This window comes from Oryzias melastigma, linkage group LG20 (assembly GCF_002922805.2).
Source record: "Oryzias melastigma strain HK-1 linkage group LG20, ASM292280v2, whole genome shotgun sequence".
Classification (NCBI taxonomy): Eukaryota; Metazoa; Chordata; class Actinopteri; order Beloniformes; family Adrianichthyidae; genus Oryzias; species Oryzias melastigma.
Window position 1 is genome coordinate 21,342,843 of NC_050531.1, and position 23,626 is coordinate 21,366,468.

A 23,626-nucleotide genomic window follows, 5' to 3' on the forward strand; every position below is an offset into this window, starting at 1 on the left:
AACCTGAACTTAGAGTCACTGGACTCTAAATTCCCAAACTCAGGGTTTTCTGTTTCAGAACAGCTGAAAATGTTTGATTCAATCAACTTGAAGTTGTCAGAACCAGAATCAGGTGCGAGCGTCGCGATCATTAAAAGCCCTGATCAATGGAGCAAAGACAGCACGATTCACCATGGCAACGAGAACAAACATCTGAGTTTTGTACTTCCGGCGATGGAAATTGATAAGTTCCTTTAAGCAAATGCGACTATAGGAGAACATTTTCATCAAGAAAAGCAACACAGCTGCAGCGGTAGAACAGAGAGAAAATATCTGCAGTTATTTGAATCATTTCTAATAATGAATAAATAATGTCAGGAAGGTTATTTTGTCACTTGTTGAGTAAGGAATGGTTTTTGATCTGTTACTAATTTAACCAGTAATCTCCGTAATCGCATGAATGACCAGTTTTGGTAACCCCCCCCCCCACCTACACACACGGATATCACTTAACGCTAAAAAGAAACTGGAGCTGCCTGGTAAATGTTAAAAAAGTATTTATTTAATTTTAATTCTCAAGACTTAACAAATATTCGCCGAATTCTTTTTGTTAAGCGTAAAAACAATTTCTGTAGCCAGGAATCGAACTCGCAAACTCCGCAGTGGGAAGCAGCGTTGCTGACGACCAAGCTAATGCTCAACGCAAGTGAGGGACGGTAGATGAGTTCAAAGACTTTCCCGGTGTGTGACATTCCATAATTCCTATTGTTAAGGGTTTAAAATAAGGAAAAGAAGACTGTATTTTTTAATAGCGAGTCCCTGGAAAAACTCACTATTTATAATATCGCTGAAATAAAAATGAATTGGGAAACTGCAGTCAGTCGACTCGTGTCCTCCAAATCCTCTACCGACGTAAATAACATTTCCTCTGGATTAATCAGCCTCCTCTCTACATGATCCTCTATGAATGAACATGTCATTTTGGTTTCTGCGTGGTGGAAACGTGACGTCTCTAATGTAAATGTTCTCTAAATGTTCATGAGGAACTCATATTTGAACATCTTTCACTTTAAAAAGGGGCGGAGACCTCAGAGAACTCTAAGTTTCCTGAAGAAAACCTGCTACCGACCAGGTTTCGTTCACAGACTCAGTTACCATAGTGATTGATTCTGAGTTCATCTTAACCCGCTTCTTGGAACAGGCTTGGTTTCACCCACTTTCACAGGTTTGAGTTATCTCTCTTTCTGGAACCGAAAACTCAGAGTTTTACTGAATTTGGAGTTCAGGAACTCAGAGTTCCAACAAAACCCGCTTCTTGAAACGGGTCCCAGCAGCGAGCTGAACTGCAGAGAAGTGGATATGTTCTCTTTATTAGAAAAACAACTGAACAAAACATGAGTGAGTCAAAAGAAAATGTAGACATGAATCTGTTGGACAGATTTACTCACCATCACAGGACTCTGAGGTACAGTGGAACACCCCCCCTCGACACACACTGCAATCACAAGTCAAGCAATACTTATTCTGAAAGAATTATGCAGAAGTCTATGAAAAACTGAGTTTTTTTTTTTTTTTTTTACGTCTCCTGGCTCAACGCTGCTGTTGAAGAGCAAAATGAAAATCAAGACAGTGATGTTTTTATCCTCTTCCCATCATCTTTTTTGAACTCTACATGAATGATGGGCCTTTTTCCTAATGTAAACAGTGAATCACCTGATAATTCCACAGAAATCCCTGAAGGAAAACATTTGATATGTTTTGATCAAGTCTTCAGAGTGAAAAATCTTTGGTCAGCACTAATCCGAGGCCTCTGAGCGTCTAAGCCGTCGATATGTACAGATTCTTACCACGTGTTGCAGAGATGCTGAACTGTTGCTCCAGCTTGCAGCACTTCACTGCTCTCATTCCAGCTCTGGAATTCCGTTGGCAGAGAGAGAACCGAACACGGGCAGTCAGCCTGATCCACACAGGAGCCCCTATAAAAAACCTGAGAGTGTGACCTCGTCAGAGACCATCTCCAAACTGAACTGACCCGTCAGCCAGTCCATTCAGGTCACTTAATGAAACACGGAAATGTTCACACCTGTCCTGAAGGGCACGTGCACCCAGGTGTGCAAGGTCCAGGTAGACACTGAGTGTTGGGCCACAAGTCCTCACAGGTGTACGGACAAGAGCCCGAGCAGTCACTGTACACCTGCCAGCTGGGACAGCCTGCAGAACGCAAAACAAACAATAAAAACAAACAAGCAAACATCAAAGCAAACAATAACAAACAAACAACTAAACAATAAAACTAATATCAAAACAAACAAACGCAAAAAATCAAACGACAAAACAAACATTAAAACAAACAATAAGAAAACAACCAAACATTAAAACAAACAAACAAATAAACAAACACACAAACAAACAATTGTCAAAACAAACAACCAAACAATAAAAACTTATAAACAAACAATAACATCAAAACTAACAAAAACGAACAATCAAACATCAAAACAAACAACCAAACAGTAAAAACTAATAAACAAACAATAAAACAAATAAAAAAAAATATCAAAACAAACAACAATTTAATAAAAACAAACGGCCAAAGAAACAATAAAAACAAAAATCAAAGTGGACAACAAAAAATAAAAACAAGCAACTGAACATCAAAACAACCAAACAAAAAACAACCAAACATCAAAACAAACCAATTAAAAAAAACAATAATCAAAACAACCAAGCAATAAAAAACAAACAAAGATCAAAATGGACAACAAAAAATAAAAACAAACAACAGAAGATCAAAACAGCCAAACAATAAAAAACAACTAACTAAACAAACAAACAAACAAAAAAGATCCTAAAAATCATAAAACTTTCCTCTAAATACAGAGAGATTCTGCTGTATCCAGATGTAACATGTATCCAATAACTAACAAAGGTGATGAGTGTCACTTCCATAGTTAACATCTCTAATAGAGTTTAAGAAATGAGATTGGAACGTGTATCGCTTCTCCAAATCTGAGAAAGGTTTGGAAAAACATTTTAGCAATCAATACTCTGTTCATTGCCTCATGAGGGTTTGAAAATTGTTCTATTTCATCCTTCCTGACCGGAGGATCCTTATCACACATCTGTAGTTTGAGAATTTAATGAAGTCAACTTTGACCTCCGGGTGACCAACGTGAGGCTATAACGTCACCAGGAGTGCGCCTCAACTTCTTCTCGCTCGTGGTGCACATGTCTCCACTGCGCAGTGAGTTTATTACTCTACCTGGTGCCTGTAGCCTCGTGACGTTTTGTCGTCAGAGTTGTGAGCGTGTCTCGCCCTGCAGAGGCTGCGCGGGTCGTATTGGCTGCGGCGTGCTGATGCTGCCGCTTGCCTTTGTGTCGTTACTTTTGTTCTCCTTCTCTAGACTGGCAGGCATGCTTTGGGTGTTCCGTGGTTGTGGGGGTTCCGCCTGTTTGGTGTTTCAGTGGCGTTCTCTGCCCGGAGGCTGTTTGGTTCTTCCCGCTGGACCAAGTCGGCCATGTTGGCCTCCTTTTGCCGCCACGCCCCCATGCCACATGGTGACGGCCATGACTTATGCCCATCTTGCTTGGGTGTTGGACACCTTCGTGTAGGTCTGGCTACCAACACTTGTCCTGACTGTGAGGGATGATCAGTAGGAGGCCTTAGAGCGGACTTTGAGGGACGCCTCTCCTGGTGTCATGTGACTTCATACCCTCACGTAGGTCACCAGGTGACTTTGTTGTCAATAAATTCTCGAACTAAGCGTATCTAAGCACCATATCTGGCGGTCATCCGGGATTCATAGAACTGTAGTTACGTACGTAACTGTCGTTTTCCATATTTGACAAATCACCAAAAGAAAGAACAGATTCAAACCCTCAATCTCCTAGTATTAGAGCGGACGGTCTCCCTTTGAGCCGCTGAGCTCCACAAACAATGTCCACAGATGGAATTAGTTCACCAGCTACTAATTTTGTGAAATGTTATTTTCAAAAGTTGCTTAGATCACTTTTATTCATCTACCAACAACAGGAGTCCAGTCATCTCTTCTGATTTTATTTTGGTTCTTTCTGTAACTAAAATGGAATCGACCGACTGTATTGCTACTTTTCTTTCTGCAATAATAATCCTATTAAGACGTGAATTCAGATTTGACTCTGAGATCCTTCGGGATCGCAGTGGGATTTGTTGGGTGGCGTACCGGGCAGACAGCGGTTGGTGTTGCAGACGACGTGCTGCTCAAGCGGTCCATCGCAGCCTTTCCCGCCAGCTTCTGCTTCCCGGAGGACGGTCTTGTTCCTCGTGGACACCCCGCCGCCACACGAGGCGCTGCACTCACTCCAGGACGACCAGTCGCTCAACAAGCAGCCCACTTCACAGACAGAGCACAGGGACAGTCAGTCCTGCAGGGAAATGCAGAGCAGGAGGGTTTGTGATACTCTGCTCATCACAGGAGACCTGGGCAAGATGGCCGCCGGCAGCTTTCCGTCTGCGTGGTTTCCCCGCAGGAGGGACCCTCCTCGGTGTCCTCGCAGGTCCGAGTCCTGGTCATTTGGCCGAGTCCACAGGAAACGGAGCAGGAGCTCCAAGAGCTCCAAGTCTCATAGACAGGGCAGGGATGTTTGGTGCAGAGCAGAGTTCCATTCCCACAAACGCTGAGAAGGTCAGAGAGGGTTAGCTGCAGTAGAACGGTCAAACACTGACACCAAAACCTTCAGCACAACACCTGTCATCCTGTGTTTGGCTTAATGACAGGAACATATGAATTTGAACTAAATCCTGCTGCTGTTAAAACATTTATTAATCATGCTCTAAATAAGACAGAAGGCCTAAACACATCCAGATTTGAACAGTTCATCCTGTAGCACAAAAACACAAAAAGTTTATTATCAACATGTCAAATTTGTTAAAATTAATAGTGAGAAGTGAAGATAAGTTCATCCGATCATCTTTTGATCAATTTAAATTTTGATTATGTCGTTATTAGAAAAAATCAAAACAAAATCTGACGATTTGTTTCAGGACATAGTTTCTGCAGAGCATCAGGAGTTCAGAAATTCACCTCTGAGTTGTGGGTGGTGCTGTTGGTGCGAAAGTAAGCCTCTGCTTACTTCCCATCATCCCTTTGTCTACACTCTCTCCCACTAGCTCACAGCCCCTCAGAACCCCAAGTTAACATTAGCGGTGCAACAAAAACATGAATCAATACTGGAGCTATCCAGCCTTACAGTCGTGATCCAGATCCCAGCTCAGACGAAGAGTTTGTGGTTTAAGTCTTCTATAAGTGGATGCATCAGAAAAGAGCAGAGCAGGGAGCATGTGACCTGATAATTTATGTTGAAAATTTACTCTTTTTCAAACATTTATTTTATGCTTCTAAATATCACCATTGGAAAAATAATAATAATAAAAAAACATATAAATGTTGTTTTGATCTTTATTTTCTTTACGTATGAACTCCATCATTACAAGAACATGTTAAAAAAAAACAATTTTCAATGGAGTCGGTCTTTAAATTGAGCAATCAGAAGCAACAGTCTGATGGTTTTTCTTTAAACAACTTTTCATTTACCCTCCTAACTAAACAGGAAGTTGCTTAAAGGGTAACGAAACAGGGACGCTGGAGGCTGACTCCACAGACAAAATCTGAAGATCCTGTCAGAGAATCTGGGCTGGAGCTGCAGATCATGATGTGGGACTTAAATTCAACAATAATACCTCATTTTAACCTGTAGGGGGCAGCACACCAACGGTTTGTGGCAGTTATTTTTAGAATTATACAAGTTTATTTTAAATTGTCATACATTTGTAAAGAACCAATAATCAATAATAACGATAATAATAATAATATTAATGATAGTCTCCTGTTCTTGGTTGTGGACCTCGCCTCTGGCTCATTTTGGCTGTGGACCTCGCCCCCACCTGTCCCCAATCCAATCTGTCTGAACTCTATTTAAACACATTGTACAGATTGATAAGCTAATTCTGTCCTGGTAAATCTCCTGTCCGTCCTGGGAGAGGATTCCTCCTTCATCTGGACATCCCAGAGGTTTCTTCTTTTCTCCTGAATTAGGGTTTTTAGGAGTTTTTCCTTACTGAGGACAGGGATAACTAGTTTTATTTAGTCTGTTTAGTTTAGCAATCAGCTATTGTTTATATTTTATGACCGACTTTCTGCTTATGTATAATTACCGGCATGAAGCCCAATGAGGTAATTGTTTTGTGATATTGGGCCATATAAATAAAATTGAATTAAATAACCTTCACACCTGTGAAGATCTGACACCGTTAAGCATCTAAATGCCCCAAACTCTGATGTTTTCTTGAGCATTTTTCACATGGACCCTTCTAGGTTTTGACCTTAGACTGTCCAGGCCCATCGAGGGTCGTGAAGAGGAGTGGCTGGACCTTAAGAGGAGCGTCTTGCATGTCTTGTCATGTCAGTAAGGTGAGACTACGTGTGAATGCTGTAGGATGTGTGCATGTGATGGGTATGAGCCTGTAGGACGCCCACATGAACTACAACTGGAGGGTGTGTGCACGGATCACATGAACAGGCCCCCTGTGCGGGATTAGGGGACGTTTCAAAGAGGTAAAATCAGAATGACATGCGAGCATTTCACCTATTTCCCCTTTTGTGTTGCTTAAGTGTTTGCTATGACCTGTGACCCGCAGCATGCCCATAGGAAAAAATGTGCACTCAAACACACACTGGTCTATGACTTTGATATTTCCTGCCGGGTCCTGTGTGCCTCACTCACCACGTGTTACAGTCTACTGTCGTCTCTTCCATGGGGTTGAACTCCAGCGTTCCGTTGCCTGATGGGATGCCGCAGCGACACTCTATCACCGGCACGCAGTGACCATCCTGCAGCAGCCGACCCTCTGGACACCGACATCCTGGAGAGACGAGCAGAAGACGTGAAAGTATTTACCAGTGATTCAGATGAAGAAACTAAACTATTCTGACCAGGATTTGCTGTTAAAACGTTTCAGTAAAGATAATCAACAATTAAATGTTTTTTTAGTGATTTTAGGGAGTCAAGCTCCTGACTGATTTATGATTTCAGTAAAAAAGAAAAAAAAAAAACATTTTTTAAATCATTTATTTTGCCTTTTGAATTGTCATTGTGATCTTTCATGTGTTTTTTTTTGCATTGTATGATTTGTTGGTGTGATTTGCACTTCAGGGCCACCGTAGATTTACTAAAGAGCACAAACTCCATAACAGAGAAAATTTGGTATTCATGACTTGATGGATTTTCAAGTCAAGGAGAATTGTGAGTAGTGACATACAGGATGACCTTAAAATCACTCAATAGCGAATGTTTTAGTCCATGTTAGGGATTGGCAACTCCAGGCCTCGAGGGCTGCAGTGTCCGCATGATTTTCAGATATCCAGCCCTACTCATGACTATTACCTGGTTCAGGTGAGTCCAGCCAATAAGAACATGCCAGCGCAGAGTTTGGTGGAAGCATGCAGGAATGTGGCCCTCGAGGCCTGGAGTTGCCTTCTCCTGCTCTATGTGGGCCCTCCTGGTGCCCCATAGATCCAGAATTCTTGGCAGTTTCCTACATGTCATGTTTACCTGAATGACAAGCTCCTCGGAGACACTGCACATGCTCCCATAGGTCCGTGCAACTGCGAGGACACTGATTAGCGCAGGACTGCTGGTAGAGCCGCTCTCTGTCCTCGCAGCGCTCGCCTACAAAACAGAGAGTTTAGCTGTGAAACACGACCTTCTGCTCGAAAACGGGGGGTCGAGTCAGGAAATGTAAAAGAAAACAAGTCAGACCTCCTCTAATAACTGAAATTACAACTTAAAGTTTGTTAAAGTAAAAGTGGTGCAGAATTATTTTTTTAAACAAAAGTTATTTTAAAAAATTATATAAAAAACTGAAAACTGAATCAGTCTGAAAATAATTTAAACATTTTATATTTCTGAGTATCTGAAATACTAAATATGTAATCATAATTGACAAAACTAAATTAATTCAAACTAAAACTCATTGTTTATTCAAAGCATCTGAGGCCTGAGGTTGCAGACCCCTAACCCTAAACGCCAACGTGATCAATTCCTGAAAGAGACTTAAAGTGTCAGAAAAGTTAAACAGAAAAAAATAAGTACTTTTCAAGCAAATGCTTAACCCTTTAGCTGCCTGCTCAACCAAACAGTGGGAAACATTTAGAAAACATGTTTTTAAAAATATGGATTGTGTGTATTACTCCCCAAGGTACGGAGCCCCNNNNAAATATATATATATATATATATATATATATATATATATATATATATATATATACATACATTTAAAAAAAATTTAAAAAAAACTAATAACAAACATTTTTTAAGTAATTAATGTGCACCAGATATAAATTGGTGTGCATCAATTAGTAAACAAAACATCGTTTTAATTCAATTTTTAGAAAAAAATAAAAAAACTGTTACTATCTTTTACGGAGCCCCTAAGTATTTTTTTTTAAAGAATCGTTTTTTACTTACTTTTTTTTTTTTTTTTTACTTTGATGTCCCTTTAATGGCTCCATACCAGGGCAATAAGCAGCACAAAAGAAATACCCTTTTTTTTTTGGTAGTTAAAGGGTTAAGAAAATACTAACAAATAACAACAATTTTCCAAATAAAAGCTAAAGGATTAAGTAAAAATACAAAAGCCAAAGAATTTGTTCTGCATATCCAATACACCACAGTCAGCATTACTCTTTCCTTGATTCTCTTTTACAGATATTTTCCATATTAAAAAAAAAAAAAATCATTGATAGATAAATTACAAGGCATTGCACAGGCTTGCAAAATTTTGTGTCAAATCTCACAAAGACTATCACAAATCACTGTTGTTAAGTTTTGTCTGTGGACAAACATAAATTTATATATTCTGCTTATTAACAGTTGTTAATTGAGAAAAAAGCTGTCAATTATCTCCAGGCTGCTGTCAGTGAAGCCTGCATCCTCCTAGACTAAATCCAGACGTGTGGATATTCTCCTACCTGGACACAGCCCCGTGTTGCAGCTGTGGCTCTGCGTCTGTCGGCTCTGACAGTGCGGCCCAGGAGGAACGTTCAAAGGCCGTCTGAAGCGATGCCTGACTCCTCCGCTGCACGGCTCTGCGCACGCCGACCACGCGCTCCACTCACTCCACACACACAGGTCTGACGGGCAGAGGCATCACCACACTCATCAGATCCCCATCACTGCTGAACCTGACACATTTGAGCTGACATCCCCGAAATATCAAACCTGAAGAATATCTAAAGAGCAGATAAGTTAAACTTTGTTACAATTCTTCCAAATAAAGACAATATTAATTTAAAAAAAGATAAAAAACAAACCACAATTAAAAAACAATTAAAAAGCTATTTATCATCAGCAATAAAACAATAAAAAATAAATTAAATTCATTTTCTTCCCCTCCCTATTGCTGAGAGTTGTTAGCTTAGCCTTAGCTTTCAGTCCCTCACAGCCCCCCATAAGTTTTAAAAATTGGCCTTCTTCTAGCTTTTTGGACTATTTTGGGATTTACTACGTTTCTTTAAGCCATTTTGGAGTTTAGCAAATATTTCAGCTACATGCTAACTGTTTTAGCTAGCCTATTCTTTTAGGCTAAATTGGCATTCACCTAATATTTTAGCTGGCAATCAGCTTCAGCAATTTCAGCTATCAACTTCAGTGATGTCACCTAACAGCTTCAGTGTTTTTAGCTATCATCACTAGCATCTTCAGTGGCCAAATTCAGCTTACAGCATTCACACTAGCATTATCTTAGGTAATGCTATATATCTAGTTCATAATTATGTTAAAAAGTTCATGTTTTAAATTTTAATAAATAAATCAATAAATGTTTATACTGTTCAGCCTGCAACATATGTTTTTTATTTTTATTTTGGCTCCTACTGTGGTTGAGTTTGACACCCCTGATCTATGTCATCTCTCTGCCACATTCATTTTATTCCAATAAACTTCATTCATTTCATCCATTTAAACAGCAATCTGCTATACAAAAACTGACTCCTTAGATCTTTCTGATCTGAAAGTCTTCTTGTTTCATTGTTATTTTGCTGTTGCTCTGACAGATATAAATACTGAGAATGCTATGCTAAAGCGGTTCATCACCGTTCTATTCAACATGCTTGTCAAACTCTGTCTCGATCTTCAGTTTCCTTTGATCTTATCTAGGTATCTGACTCCCACAGCAGCTGGAAAAGCAAAACTGGAATATTTTTCTACGGTTGAGGATCAAAGCAAAGAACTGGAGGTTGAAACTTCACCGTCTGGAGGACAGCTGCTGCACAAACATCATTACCTCTGCAGATGTTCACGTCCGGACAGAGTCGCTCGTCCACCAGCAGTCCCGAACACTGGCTTTCTTCTACTTTAGGGACAGGAAGACCAGAGTCCAGGTCCAGGCAAGCCCGGAAGCGCTTCTGGATGGAGACCACGGCGGCTCCGCCCACCAGTCCTTCAGCTAAAGTGCTGAGCTGGTCGGAGGAGGACGACATGCACGGAGAGCAGCGAGTCCACTCGGACCACTCGCTGAGGATCACTGCATGGGGGCAAGAGAACCACAAAGAAGAATACCCGACAGAAGAAAAAGAGGGCGACACTTTCAACAAACAGGATTCTTACCATCACATTCTCTGGTGTCACAATGCAAAACTCCTTCATGACAAAGGCTGCAGACAGAAAACCACCACAGAAATACGTCAGACATGACAGGGACGAAGGTTGGGTCCGAATACCTTCTCTACTCAATATAGTGCACTTCATAGTGCGTTCACTATTTTGTATGCTGTGTAAATCTATAGTTATGAAATCCAGTGCTCTAGAAAGTTAACAGAAGTCAATCAAAATGTGCTATAAACGTACTGAATCAGAGTTTGTGTCCGAGTTTACCACAGATTCTCTTGCTGGACGTGTTGTGATGTCAGCAAATGTCAGACTGTAATAAACTGTTGAACCAATAGCTGCTGTTTGGACATCCCACCATCCATTCATTGGTCCATCCATCTACACAAGCCTGTCGAGCCCTTTCAGGGTCACAGGGTTGCTGGAGCCTATCCCAGCTACTGTTGGGCACCCCCCTGAACCAATGCACTCTCATTTCCATCTTGTCACATACTGACGTTTGGTCAAGGACTCCTTCACGTCACTTTTTGACACTTTGGGTGTCCCTAAACTCGCCATTTTTTGACGTGCTGGCTGTTCGTAAAGTCAAGGGTCTGCAACCCCCGGATGTGGTACCAGATGCGGTACCACTTTGGGTACCACACGCACGCTGGTCCTCAGGATGCGGCCGGTACCAGTACCCTAACCTGGCACTGGAGAATATTGGGCTGCAGTACCAGATGTGGTATTGGACCGGACCCGAAGCGGTACCTAAAACAAACCAGGCTTGGACATGTTACTGGATGCAAACCGGTACTGAGTTAGAGCATGCTCCGGTTCGCGGCCCGGAGGTTGGGACCCGCGCTTTAATGGGAACAGCCACCACGTCAAAGAAATTCGATTTGGGTACATTCAAAACGTCAAAAAGTGATGTGGAAGGGGTCCTTAACCAAGCGTCAATCTGTGACGAGTTAGGAGTGATGACTGAACAGGTCTCCAGTCTGTTTACAGGCCCACACACTCACATTCACACCCAGAGACTTGGAGGAAACTTGAATGCCTAGAAAAAACACCCACAATGCTCGAGGAGAAATGCAAACTCTACACAGAAAGGTGGGATTTGAACCAGAACCTACTCTCTCTCTACAAGAGTGCAAACCAATACACTACCATGTATTCCAGTCTAGAAGTTTGCTTGGTAAAAATTTGTTCCTTTTTAAAGGATAGTCAAACCATAGATGTAAATAGAAGCAACTGTAAGGGTATTATTAGTCCAGGTTCCTTCTATGGGAAGCAGATTAGCGATCAAATTCAGTTGTGTCACTAAAGGATTGGTTACTGGTCAGCAGATTTTTGGGGTTTTCTGGACCCGTTTTGAATCATAGAAAGGAGGGAGCACAGCTGTGTCATGCAGTTCCCTTGAAGCTCATACGACCGTCTTAATAAGACTGCAACCACATATGCCGAAATAGTTTTTCAGGGGAATTGTCAGGTGGCATTTGGAATCGGGTGGCGGCAGTTGCATTTTACATCTTGTGCAGCAGCAGCCAAGATAAAAAAAAAAATTGAGTACAGTACAGTTGCTCTACAGTGGGGGTGTCAAACTCCATCAAACAAGGGGCCAAAATCCAAAACACACCTTAGATCACGGGCCGAACAGGATAAATATTTATTGAACACTTTACTATGTTTTTAAAACTTTAAAACTGTAACTTTTTAACTGAATTATGAAGTAGATGTATAGCATTACCTGCAAAAATGCTAATGCGAATGCCGTAAGCTGAATGTGGCCACAGAAGGTGATAGCTGAAATCACTGAAGCTAGTAGCTGAAAACGCTGAAGCTAACAGCGTGCTAAAATATTAGCTAAATGCCAAATTAGCCTAAAAGACAAAAAAAAAAACCACCTAGGTCAGCCAAAAGTAGTAGCTGAAAAAATAGCTAAACTTCAAAATAGCCACATACAACTGAAAAAATACTAAATTAGCCAATACAGCTAGCATGTAAATATTAGCTTGACTCCAAAAGAGCTTAAAGAACTTTAAAAGAGCCTAAATTGGCCAAAACAGTCAGCATGTAGCTGAAATATTAACTAAACTCCAAATAGCCTAAAAAAGTCTTAGTAAATACCAAAATAGTCCATTCTATCAGAATGCCAATTTTTAAAACCATAACCTTTTAACATAATTATGAATAATAAAAAGACAGGAATATTATTCCAGAATAAATCAATTTATACCTTAAATATATTTCAATATTTTACTCTCCATAGAAATCTATTTTGTCAAACTTATGCAAGTTAGAAATGAGCAAAAGATAACATTGAGCCATTAATAACAATAAAATTAAATGTTCTGGAGGGCCGGATAGAATTACCCGGAGGGCCAGATCCGGCCCTCCGGGTAATTCTATCCGGCCCCCGGGCCTTGACTTTGACACATGTGCTCTACAGTTTCACTATATGATCTGAAAGTTTCCTGTGGGTCACCAGCGTGCCCCGTACAGATTTTCCCATTTTTCATCCACACACAGCTCGTATCCACCGTAGTGTGAGTAAAGCATAAATGAGGTCCGTCTTCCATGAGGAATTAAACTATGGTGTGGGGTGGAAGCTGGCCTACTTTTATCTTCTAAAGTGTCTTTATAATAAAGCCCAGATACATTCACAGAGATGTGCAGCAGGTGCCCCAGTTCTGCATCTAATGACAAAAAGTCTGTTCTTTTCACAGCATTTTTTATTAAAATATCTACTGTTCTCCTGCAGAAGATTGCAGGGCTGTGACCAGGTGAACTGTACATTGACTCTCGTTCTACACAGACTAACGTGGAAGGAGGAACTTCCTGTTGTTGCTCTGGTTGACGGTGTTGAACACTCGCGTGACGAGGCTCACCAGGTGCTGCAGTCGATCGTGATGGTGCCCCCCTGAGGGACGGTGATGGTGGAGGGGGGCTTTCCTGCAGCTTGGTGCTGCAGGTAAACACAGCCGCAGTCTTCTGAGGGGACACAGCTCCCATTCAGCTGCAGCAGGCCCTGAAGGGTGAATGGGAAAAGAGACGATGAAGTGCTTTGTTTATGCATTTAAAAACCCATTGTTGTAAAACTGTTCCTGTTGGTCTTTTTATCCATAATTGTGCTTTTTATCTTTAGCATTTTCTTTAAACTGTCATTTTCTAGGACACAGCTTTTGGAGTATATTAGGAATTTATTTCTGATTTGTGGGCAGGACTGCAACCCCACCCCCCCTTCCTGTCACCTATAACTGTGGACTCTCTATGGTCTCCCGCTCGCTTACATCCCAACCTGAGCTTGTGTCCCGCCCATTTTTGACGTAACAAATGTGATTTGTAATTCTGAGTATATATGTGTCCTCCATATTTATATAAAATGACACAAGAACATGTAAAACAACATATTTTTCATTGGAGTAGCTCTTTAACACTTTTATTCTGTCGGAACTCAGTTGAATTTGAATTACATCTGCAACCGGAGCCACAAGCGGCTCTTTAATTCCTCCATTGTGGCTCTTTGGCTTTTGAGAAAACTTCAGACTTAACTAATTAATTAATTTATATTTAGATTTTTGGCATGTCAGATATCCCTAACTGATTAAAATGATGGTAAAACGTTTAATTAATAGTGGTTTATAATCAGAGTGACATTATCTTATTATTCATTCATTTTCCTGACCGCTTTGTCCCTTTCGGGGTCGCGGGGGTGCCGGAGCCTATCCCGGCTACTGTTGGGTGAAGGCGGGGTTCACCCTGGACAGGTCTCCAGTCTGTCTCAGGGCCTCAATCACACACACATTCACTCCCACATTCACACCTAGGGGCAATTTTAGAGTCACCAATGAACCTATGAAGCATGTTTTTGGATGGTGGGAGAAAGCCGGAGTCCCCGGTGAAAACCCACGCATGCACGGGGAGAACATGCAAACTCCACACAGAAAGGTCCCAGCCGGGATTCGAACCGGGGCCTTCTCGCTGTGAGGCAAGAGCGCTAACCACTTATTACATTTACTAAATAATCTGGATTCTACACTAATGTTGTCATGTTTTAGTCACTCGTAAAAGAAGAGAAAGAATGAAGGAACACAAAAGTCATAAAAAAATCTAAATTATTGCATTTTAAGGAAAGTAAATCTGCTGCAGCTGAAGGATCTGATTAAACACAGGATGTGTTTTATCATTTCAAAGATACATTTTATAAATGAATGGCTTAATAGCAACAAAAACAAAAATAAAGAGTATTTTTCTAACTTTGTGTCTCTCAGTGAGTTTCAGTCCATAAGAATCTGGACTAATCAATTTTACAGCGTTAAAGGTTGCAGACCTCTGATCTAACCTCATTTTTTCTGATTTATATATATCATTTTTAACTCCTAGAGTCTAATCTAGATCTAATCTGTACAGGTTGATACAATCTGCAGAAGAAACAGTTCAGCAATTATAGCAATTCCAAAAATATTTCTCAATAATATTTTAATAAATTCATAAAAAGTTTGGGGTTTCTGTTCCATACTGACTGAATTTTAAAAAAAGGATAAGGATTTTATCCTCTAGTGCGAGAATCTGCAACCTTCAACTGTGAAATTTCTCATTGACTGTAACCCAATAGGAGCCACAAAATCTCCCCTCACCTTTAAAAAAACAAGACACTGATCTGTATTTCTGCTGTTGTTACTACTACGATAAATATACGTAAATGAACGCAAACATTAAAAGAAAAAAGACTTTTTTAAAACTTTTGACAGAAGTTCCTTTCAAAATAAAAGACACCCGGTTGTCAATGCAGCAAAAGTAGTACTAGTAAGTGTAATGTCAGCAGAGATTAAATAAAAATAGTTAATGTCACTGTAGTTGGTGCATCTCTGCTAGAAATGTAAATCTAACTAAACAAAATGAAATTGGCATGTGACAACACAATTAAAATTCCTTAATTAAAAAAAAAAACAGAAAATTCGCTTAACACTGGTTGTATTATTGACGTCCAATTATGTTTTGTAGTACATGACAGGGTACACAAAAATGTGTCAAAATATTTGACTTGTGATAACATAATGCATTTCAGCTGTTTGTAAATGAGTTAAAGTTTGAGTTAAAGTTTACTTTTACTATTTTCTCACTTCTTACTTACTAGTTACTTTTTAATAATTAGAAACATTTTTCTTTATTAAAAGAGCCACATGTGGCTCCGGAGGAGTTTTCCAAAAGGCTTTTATTTTGTATTTCAGATTTGGACTGCCAGAGAACATTGCCTTTTTTATTCTTATGTTGTACTGAAAAAAAAACAAAAAAATAAAAGGTGTGATTTAAAGTCATGCAGCAGTCTCAGCAGAATCACCTGTGGACAGTAGCAGCCAGGCGTGCACTCCGTGTTCTGGAAGCACAGGTCTCCTCGGCCCAGCAGGGAGCACTGTTTCTGACAGGGGGCGCCGCATGCAGAGAACACAAACGGAGCCTCACAGGCTGCAGAGGCGGGAAGAGACCGTCACTCAGGGAAGACGGTCACTGATCACATTTATTACATCACAACTCACCATCACACTGACTCAGGCTGCATGTCCTGCTCTGTGTTTCTACAGGGCTGCACTGCTGACCCCTGGTGGCGGAGGTGAGCGCTACACGGTAGCGCTGCTGTCTCTGGGACACGCATGAACACTCAGACCAAACGCTCCATGCTGACATAGGACAGCCTGTAAGGAAACAGTTCCCTCAGTCCTGTTTAATCAGTCAACCATGCATTTTATCAGATAAATATTTCACTTTTTTGACAAAAAAATAATTCTGTGCTCGCATCTCTGCAGATGCGTGACTGGTGCATACAGATCTAAAATCCTCCTCTTTAAAACCAATAAAATGCTGGAAGAATACGATGCAGCAAGTGTCAAAATTAAAAATTAAAAATAATTTCTTTAAATGTGACAGCACAAATAAAGAAGTAAATGAATCTTTCGTGTTATCTTCTTAAACAAGAACATTTTTTACATTTATTAAAATTATTAAATATTAGAACATTCATAGAAGATTTAAACAGTTCAATTTCATCAATTAACTTTTAATTTTGAGTCATTTCCGGTTTAGGAATCAATTGTTTGGTATTCTAGACACTTTCCATCTCCTGACAGCAGCAGACAGAAGTGGCGTTCGCCACCTTTGTACCTGGACATGGTTGTTTGTAACACAGCTGGGTCTCCTCACGGTTCCTCTCAGCCTGGATCTCAGGGGGACACGAGCCTCCTTCCTCACCCTCATCCTCGCACAAACACAGCCTGCGGCGAGACGCAGACCCCGCCCCGCAGCTCTGGGAGCACGGCGACCATGGCGACCAGTGGCAGAGGTCATCTGTAAGAAAAAGCATTTAGATTCCCACGTTTATTATTTTTAAGTTCAACTAAAGTCAATAAAACATAAAATATCAGAGGATACTTAAGCAGTGTGGGCCTCATGGTGATCATCCCCATTGATCTAGGTGGTGCCATGTATTAGGCAACTTGATTATTTTTTTTAAAAAACTACACCATCATGAGCAGCATCAAACAGGGTCTGAAGGCCACATTAATTTTTCCTTTTTTTAATATTGCTAAATTAAATGTGCCGTATATGAATAAATGCATATCAGAAACGAAACAAATCATCTGAAAATAAAAATCACTTTTTAATTGTGTTTACAGAAAAACAAAAAGGTAATCAGTGACTGACAATTCAACCTTGCAGCAAGTATCACCGCTGACTTCATGGGAAAAAAATACTGATTTCATCTTTATTGATTCTATTCTGGACCTTAAGGATGTTTTCAGGCTTTTTAAATAATGTATTTATGTTTATGTTTAATTGTAACAGCACAAAAAGTAAACAGTTTGAGGTTTTATTATTTTTCACTTAATATAAACTGTAACTTTAACAAAAATATATTTTTTGGGGGTGAATAAATCATTTTATTTTTGTAGTATAGTACAGAAGTGCTGTCACTTTAACCCAATGCATTATGGGAGATGCAGTGCAAAACTGATGCTGGACAAAGTCGCCTCTCTGAGCTTCATTATTTTGTTCACTTTTTCTACAATCTGACCCCGGATCCAGCAGGAAGCTACACCACTAAACATGAGCTTTAGCTGTTATTTTAGCTGGAAGTGTGAGACTTTATGAGTCAAGTCGCAACAAAAAAATTAGGATATTAACAACTTCTGATTGCTCGCTGTTGCTAAATCACAGGACCGTCATTCTTATCAAAAAGTCTTTTTTTGGATCAAATAAACAAAAAGAAGATAAAGTATTTTATGGTCTTTCATATTCCTGACTATTCAGTGTTTTGAATAATTTCCCATGACACACCTGGACATCTCTCTCGGAACACTAGTGCGCCGCAGCACACTGGTTGGCTTACTATAACCTGGAACCAGTGTGGTCATTCTCCTCTGACCTCAGGCTTCAAAAATACATTTCTGCCCACAGAACTGAAGCTCTCTGGATATTTTCTCTTTTTCTGACCATTCTCTGTAAACCCTGCAGATGGTTGTGGGTGAATCAGCAGTTTCTGAAACACTCAGACCAGCCCGTCTGACACCAACAACCATGCCACAATCAAAGTCATTTTAATCGCCTTTTGACCCCATTCTGATGCTTAGTTTGAACTGCAGCAGATAGTCTTAGTAAATGCATTGAGTTGCTCTGCTGCCGTGTGATTGGCTTATTAGAAATTTGTATAAACGAGCAGTTGGACAGATCGGCCAAATGAAGTGTCCAATGAATGTATAAACATACAATAATTTCTGAAGACATTTTTATCTTAAAATGGTAATCTACTCCTATTTTAAGACCATAGACTTAGAAATTAAGATAGTAATAAATAATATTTGAGGAAAAAATGTGTATAAATGGCGCTACTTTTGGGTATGAAACTACTTTTTGAGCAATATATGCTTAAAATAGTTTTAGGCTAATTTTATTTGATTTAATTTTACCTTTAAAAGGCAGGACATCAAACTTTGTTTTTTAATCTTAGCAAAACAAATTACATTAGCTTCATTATTATTGTTATTATTATGTTACTAATAATCAATAAAAATGTTTTATATTCTGTATTTTTCGAACTAGTTTGAGAAGGACATTTTCTCCGCTGTGCACAAACCTAAACATGGAGGCGTCTGGCAGTCCTGGGTTTTTCTGTCCGGTCCGCTGCAGTCCGATCCATTGTTCCGTGGTGGGGGGTTGATACATGCACGGGTCTGAACCTGCGTGCCCCCGCCACAAGTCACAGAACAGTCAGACCACACTGACCAGGGCGTCCAGCCGCCATCGACTGGAGACACAAACGAGAGTACTTCACATAACTACAGCGGATTCAGTCCTAGAGTGTTCACTCATGGATACACTCCAGCTCCTACCTCTGCAGTCTATGTCTTGACAGTAAACACCCTCTGGAGTGCAAATGCTGGAAGGAAAATCACTGTTCAATGTAAGAAATATTCAAAATAATTTCTTTTTTTTTTTTTGGTAACCTGGAGAAAAATCAGCTTCATGCTTTTCAACCTCACCATTGTTCACACTCTCCCTGCAGCCAAGTGTCTCCCAAGCTGAGTTCCTGGTCGTAAAGAAGGCAAAGAGCTGGACAGTGGCCCGGATCACACGGTTTGTGCTGAACCTCCTCAAAGTTACAATCTGCTCCTTCAGTTTCTGGAACTAGAGACCTGACACAGAACACATGAGAACATCTACTGTGTTAAATGGTGCAGTTGACTAAAAATGACTGTATTTATGCAGGTTTGCGGTTTCAGAATTTCCTTCATCAATCCATCTTAACCACCAGCAGCTGGACGGCTCAGTTTACTGGGTGTTGTACATGGGAAACTGGGGTTCACTTCACAGGCAGGTTGATACCCTAAAACTATTACTCCATGTTTCTGCTAAGAAGAAGCAATTTCTATTTCTTTAATTAATCTGTTGTTGAGACACAGAGGAAAGTGCGTGTTGTGATTGTATGTTTATTTTAATCTCTAAAATCTATTAGTTGACTGATCATGGCAGCCCTTGTCAGAATTGACCCAGATCGCTTGCGGCTTGTACACAAAATAGACCAATTTTCTGCTTTTGCCAAGGGCGCCATAACAAATTCTCTTTGAAAATTTAAATTTGTTTAAATAGAGACACTAATAAATACAAAAACAGAAACTACCTCTGAAAGATCATTTTATTCTAAAAACTGTACGGTTTTAAATGAGTCTAACATTGAAGCGTGGTGCTTGTGTCCCCCTCACCTGTATCTGGTTCTCTGGCCTGGCCCACAGGACACGCTGCACTGAGCCCAGCTGGACCAGGAGCTCCAGACACAGGCGGGCTGACAGCTGTGGTTGCTGCAGAGCAGCTTTCCGTCAGAGCAGCTGCAGTTATTGCAGTCCACCTGATGCCAGCTGCCCGCTGCCCAAATCTGACCCGCTGAGTCCACACAGTCACACTGCCACACCTCCACGCACAGCCCGTCCTGCTGCAGCTGACCTGGAACGCACGCAGACCGCTGTCAGCCGGAACATGCAGGTGAATCAGTTAACCATTTGACCCCGGTGCTCCAGTGTTTATGTTCTTTGATTTGCCAACAATCAACAAGTTAAGAAAAATTCAGAATAACACTGTAAGACAGAGGTCCCCAAACTAGGCACTTTAACCTTTAACAAATTTGGATTTGCGTTTATGGCCTTCTTTTTTTTTTCATAGTAAAGGAGAATTTTGTCTATTTTTTGGCACGAACAAAAGCAAAAATAACAAAAGAAACTAGCATCTCTCAAAATGTTATTTCTTTTCAACCGCTGTGTGTCAAACAAGATCCTCTCAGTGCATCTCATGGACAACTAGTTACCAGTGTTGTGCAGCATAAGATAATATGTCCTTTTAACTCTTAAAAGATCAAACTTTTTATCAAATGTTTGCATTTCATTAAAAATTTGTGCATTCTGGAGGTAATATTTTAGCCTTATGCTAGCTGTTTTGGCTAAATTAAACATTTTTATCAGTTGTTAGGCTAATTTGGCACTTAGCTAATCAGCTACATGCTAGCTGTTCTGGCTAATTTAGGCTTTTTTTTTTTTTTTTGCAAATGTTGAGTTAAGCTAATATTTTAGCCTTATGTTCGCAGTTTTAGCTAAATTAAAAATGTTCTAAATTTTTAGCCCAATTTGGCATTTAACTAATATTTCAGGCTAACTGTTCTGGCTAATTTAATCCTTTTCATTTTTTAGGCCAATTTGGGATCTTGCTAATATTTAGCAAGTGATCAGCTTCAGTCTATCAGCTATTAGCTTCAGGTTTTCAACTATCATTTTGAGCGTTTTTAGCTATCAATTATAGCATCTTCAGCTATTAGCACTAGCATCTTCTGCAGCCACATTCGGCTTACTGCATTCACACTAGTACCATTGCACGTAATGCCTATATATCTGGTTTTTAAAATGTTTTTGTATAATTTTTTTTTCATAAAGATTACTTCAATTAATTATTTAAATTAAATAAATTTAATTTGGCTACGTGTGGCTTTCTGGAAAACCATAAATCTTTATGTTTAGGCTGTGATTGTTACAGTTTTTTATATTAGCCTACAAACCGACCCCAGACCCCCATCAGAGAAAAAACTGTTTTGTGGCCCTCACAAAGTTTGGGGACCCCTGTTGTAAGTTGCTGAGAAAGAAGACAAAATATATATATATATTTGTCAGTGTCATGCTAAAATATTACATTTCAGGTTCTAAAGTCTTTAATGTGCTTGTAAAGAGAAGATAGTTGACAGAAAATGAGGCAGCAGTGTGATCACCTTTTGGACAGCGGCAGCCCGGTTGGCATTCGGCGTTTCCCTGACACTGAAGTCCCTGCTGGAGGTCTGAGCAGCGCTGTGGACACTGGCTGGCACACGGGTCAAACTCCTGCCCTGAGGGGCATTTCTTCCCTTCTGTCAATGCAACAGTCACAAGCTGATCCAGCTCCTCCTCTCACAGGAATGGTTCATAAAGTAAGTCGTTTACAGACTATAAACTCAGTGATTTTATCTCGACCATTGAGAGTCCAGTCAGGCTCACCACATGGTTTCGTGTTGCAAGGCTTGATCTGGTTCTTCTCTCCTTCACACTTCCTGCCACCGTTTTTAGGTGGAGGACTTGAGCAGGTGCGAGTGCGAATGGAGCGTCCTCCCCCACAGAGCTTATCACAGCGGGACCAGGGGCTCCAGCGGGACCAGCCTCCATTCACTGGGTTCAAAACGCAGATGGAAGAAAGCCAAATCAACACACTTAACATTGGATTCTTTCAAATAAAGAAACATTACAAGTCCCACTCGGATCATCTTTTTATAATTATGCTATTTTAGTCAAAATCAAGATAACCTGTTTTCTAGGATATAGTTTCTGCAGAGAAAAAAGAGTTCATCTGAAATTCACCTCTGAGATGTAGTCTACGGAGAGAAAATAGTATCCCCTGATTTGTGCGTGCGTAATTCTTGATTTTCTAACTCATAAAATACATTTTGTGCATAAATACCAAAATTATAAAATTCAAAAGTATACAATTTACACACACATAAATTAAAATTACAACAGCTTGAAGCTAACTACACACACAAATCTTTAAAAATTACACACAACTTGCTTGTTATGCACATACACAAATCTGGACACAAATCTAAGGTGGAACTCATTTTTACAAAAAAACTACAATTTTTCTCAAACAGCATTTGTTTGTCTACTCCTGATTCTCAACAATATGAAAAATAAATACGCAGTATCTAATTTGCAAGCTTAATTTTCTGTATACATGTCCTCCATCTGTATGTATGTCCTCCAAAATGTTAAAAACACTAAAAAACACAAATCTCAGTGGAGTGGGTCTTTACTTTAAGGACAGAACACAAATGATTGAAACAGTCCTTAGCTTGGTTCATTAGCATGCTAACTCCCCTTCATAGTCTCTTTACATCTCAGATTCTTGGTCATGGTGTGTCTAACACGTTTAATGAATGTAAAAAGATATTTTTAAGGTTTGTATTACATTATATATGTTCCTCCAAAACACAATATTTACACAACAAGCACCTCCATGGCCACCTAAACTGATACGTTTAAAGACAACCGCCATTTTTGATCAAAAAAAACTTGTCCTTATCACTTTTGAAGGAGTCCTCAGTTTTGTAAATGGCTGCTAGGAGTTTTAAGGTAATACATGTCCCGCTAAAAAAGCCTGGTTAGCTTGTTAGGAATGATGTTGCTGTTGGCAAAGGTGCTACAAGACAGCTTCTGAAGCTTTAACAGTGCATCAGTGAAGTGTGGGGTGGCAGGAGGACGTCTTTATTAACACATCAAGCATTTTACTAACTTGTTAATTATTAATTAAATAAAATTATGTGGACTAATTAACTCGATATCTGTTTCTACCTTCTCTCAACTCAGATATGATATTTTACATAAGAAATTTATGTTCAACTACTTCAACCACGCATTTCATGCTGTGTGTCAAAGAGGGAGACTAGAGACTAGACTAGAGACTAGAGTCTCTGGTATTACTCGGCTATGGATTTGAACTCCCAACCTTCCAGTGTCAGAGCGGACACTCTACCACAGGACCACTGAGCTACATGTCTAAGTATATCCAGGGAGAGGCTTTCCCTGGACTGCTGACCTCTGCAGGGCCGGATGTTGCAGAAGCCATTCTCCAGGTTCCCTCCCATGATGTCCTCACACCATGACCCGTTTGCTCCAGGGTGGAGGAAGGTTCTGATCCGTTGTTGCTGCCCCACGCCGCATGACCTGGAACAGAGGCTCCATTCCCCCCATTCTGTCCATGTGCAGTTCCTTTCTGCACATTCAGCTCCCAAACAAACCTCACCTGTAGCATGAAGGGACATTTGCACAAATTACAGGAAGACTTTGAGTACAAACAATCATTTAATAGATTTAAGGCCGTGAAAGTCGACACATTAATGTAAGTGATTAATCAATCAATTCGAGTTAATGCGTTAATATTTTTAGTTTGTCCAAGAGTGAGAAAA

General features: G+C 40.1%; 1 protein-coding gene across 1 annotated transcript in view; it reads right to left on the reverse strand.

Annotated features, from left to right (window-relative positions):
- Positions 1 to 23,626, reverse strand: part of scospondin (subcommissural organ spondin) — a 108,708-nt gene that overhangs the window by 13,620 nt on the left and 71,462 nt on the right. Inside the window, exons 80-100 of the mRNA XM_036217530.1 lie at positions 23,257 to 23,463; positions 21,666 to 21,833; positions 21,404 to 21,538; positions 19,860 to 20,097; positions 19,140 to 19,292; positions 18,990 to 19,036; positions 18,734 to 18,904; positions 16,765 to 16,947; positions 16,143 to 16,298; positions 15,947 to 16,071; positions 13,494 to 13,633; positions 10,624 to 10,670; positions 10,301 to 10,540; positions 8,988 to 9,149; positions 7,570 to 7,686; positions 6,742 to 6,880; positions 4,439 to 4,635; positions 4,182 to 4,352; positions 2,063 to 2,190; positions 1,827 to 1,966; positions 1,428 to 1,474 (exon numbers count right to left, since the gene is read on the reverse strand). Of these exons, the coding sequence (XP_036073423.1) occupies positions 1,428 to 1,474; positions 1,827 to 1,966; positions 2,063 to 2,190; positions 4,182 to 4,352; positions 4,439 to 4,635; positions 6,742 to 6,880; positions 7,570 to 7,686; positions 8,988 to 9,149; positions 10,301 to 10,540; positions 10,624 to 10,670; positions 13,494 to 13,633; positions 15,947 to 16,071; positions 16,143 to 16,298; positions 16,765 to 16,947; positions 18,734 to 18,904; positions 18,990 to 19,036; positions 19,140 to 19,292; positions 19,860 to 20,097; positions 21,404 to 21,538; positions 21,666 to 21,833; positions 23,257 to 23,463 (3,111 nt within the window). The remainder of the gene's footprint in view (positions 1 to 1,427; positions 1,475 to 1,826; positions 1,967 to 2,062; positions 2,191 to 4,181; positions 4,353 to 4,438; positions 4,636 to 6,741; positions 6,881 to 7,569; positions 7,687 to 8,987; positions 9,150 to 10,300; positions 10,541 to 10,623; positions 10,671 to 13,493; positions 13,634 to 15,946; positions 16,072 to 16,142; positions 16,299 to 16,764; positions 16,948 to 18,733; positions 18,905 to 18,989; positions 19,037 to 19,139; positions 19,293 to 19,859; positions 20,098 to 21,403; positions 21,539 to 21,665; positions 21,834 to 23,256; positions 23,464 to 23,626) is intronic.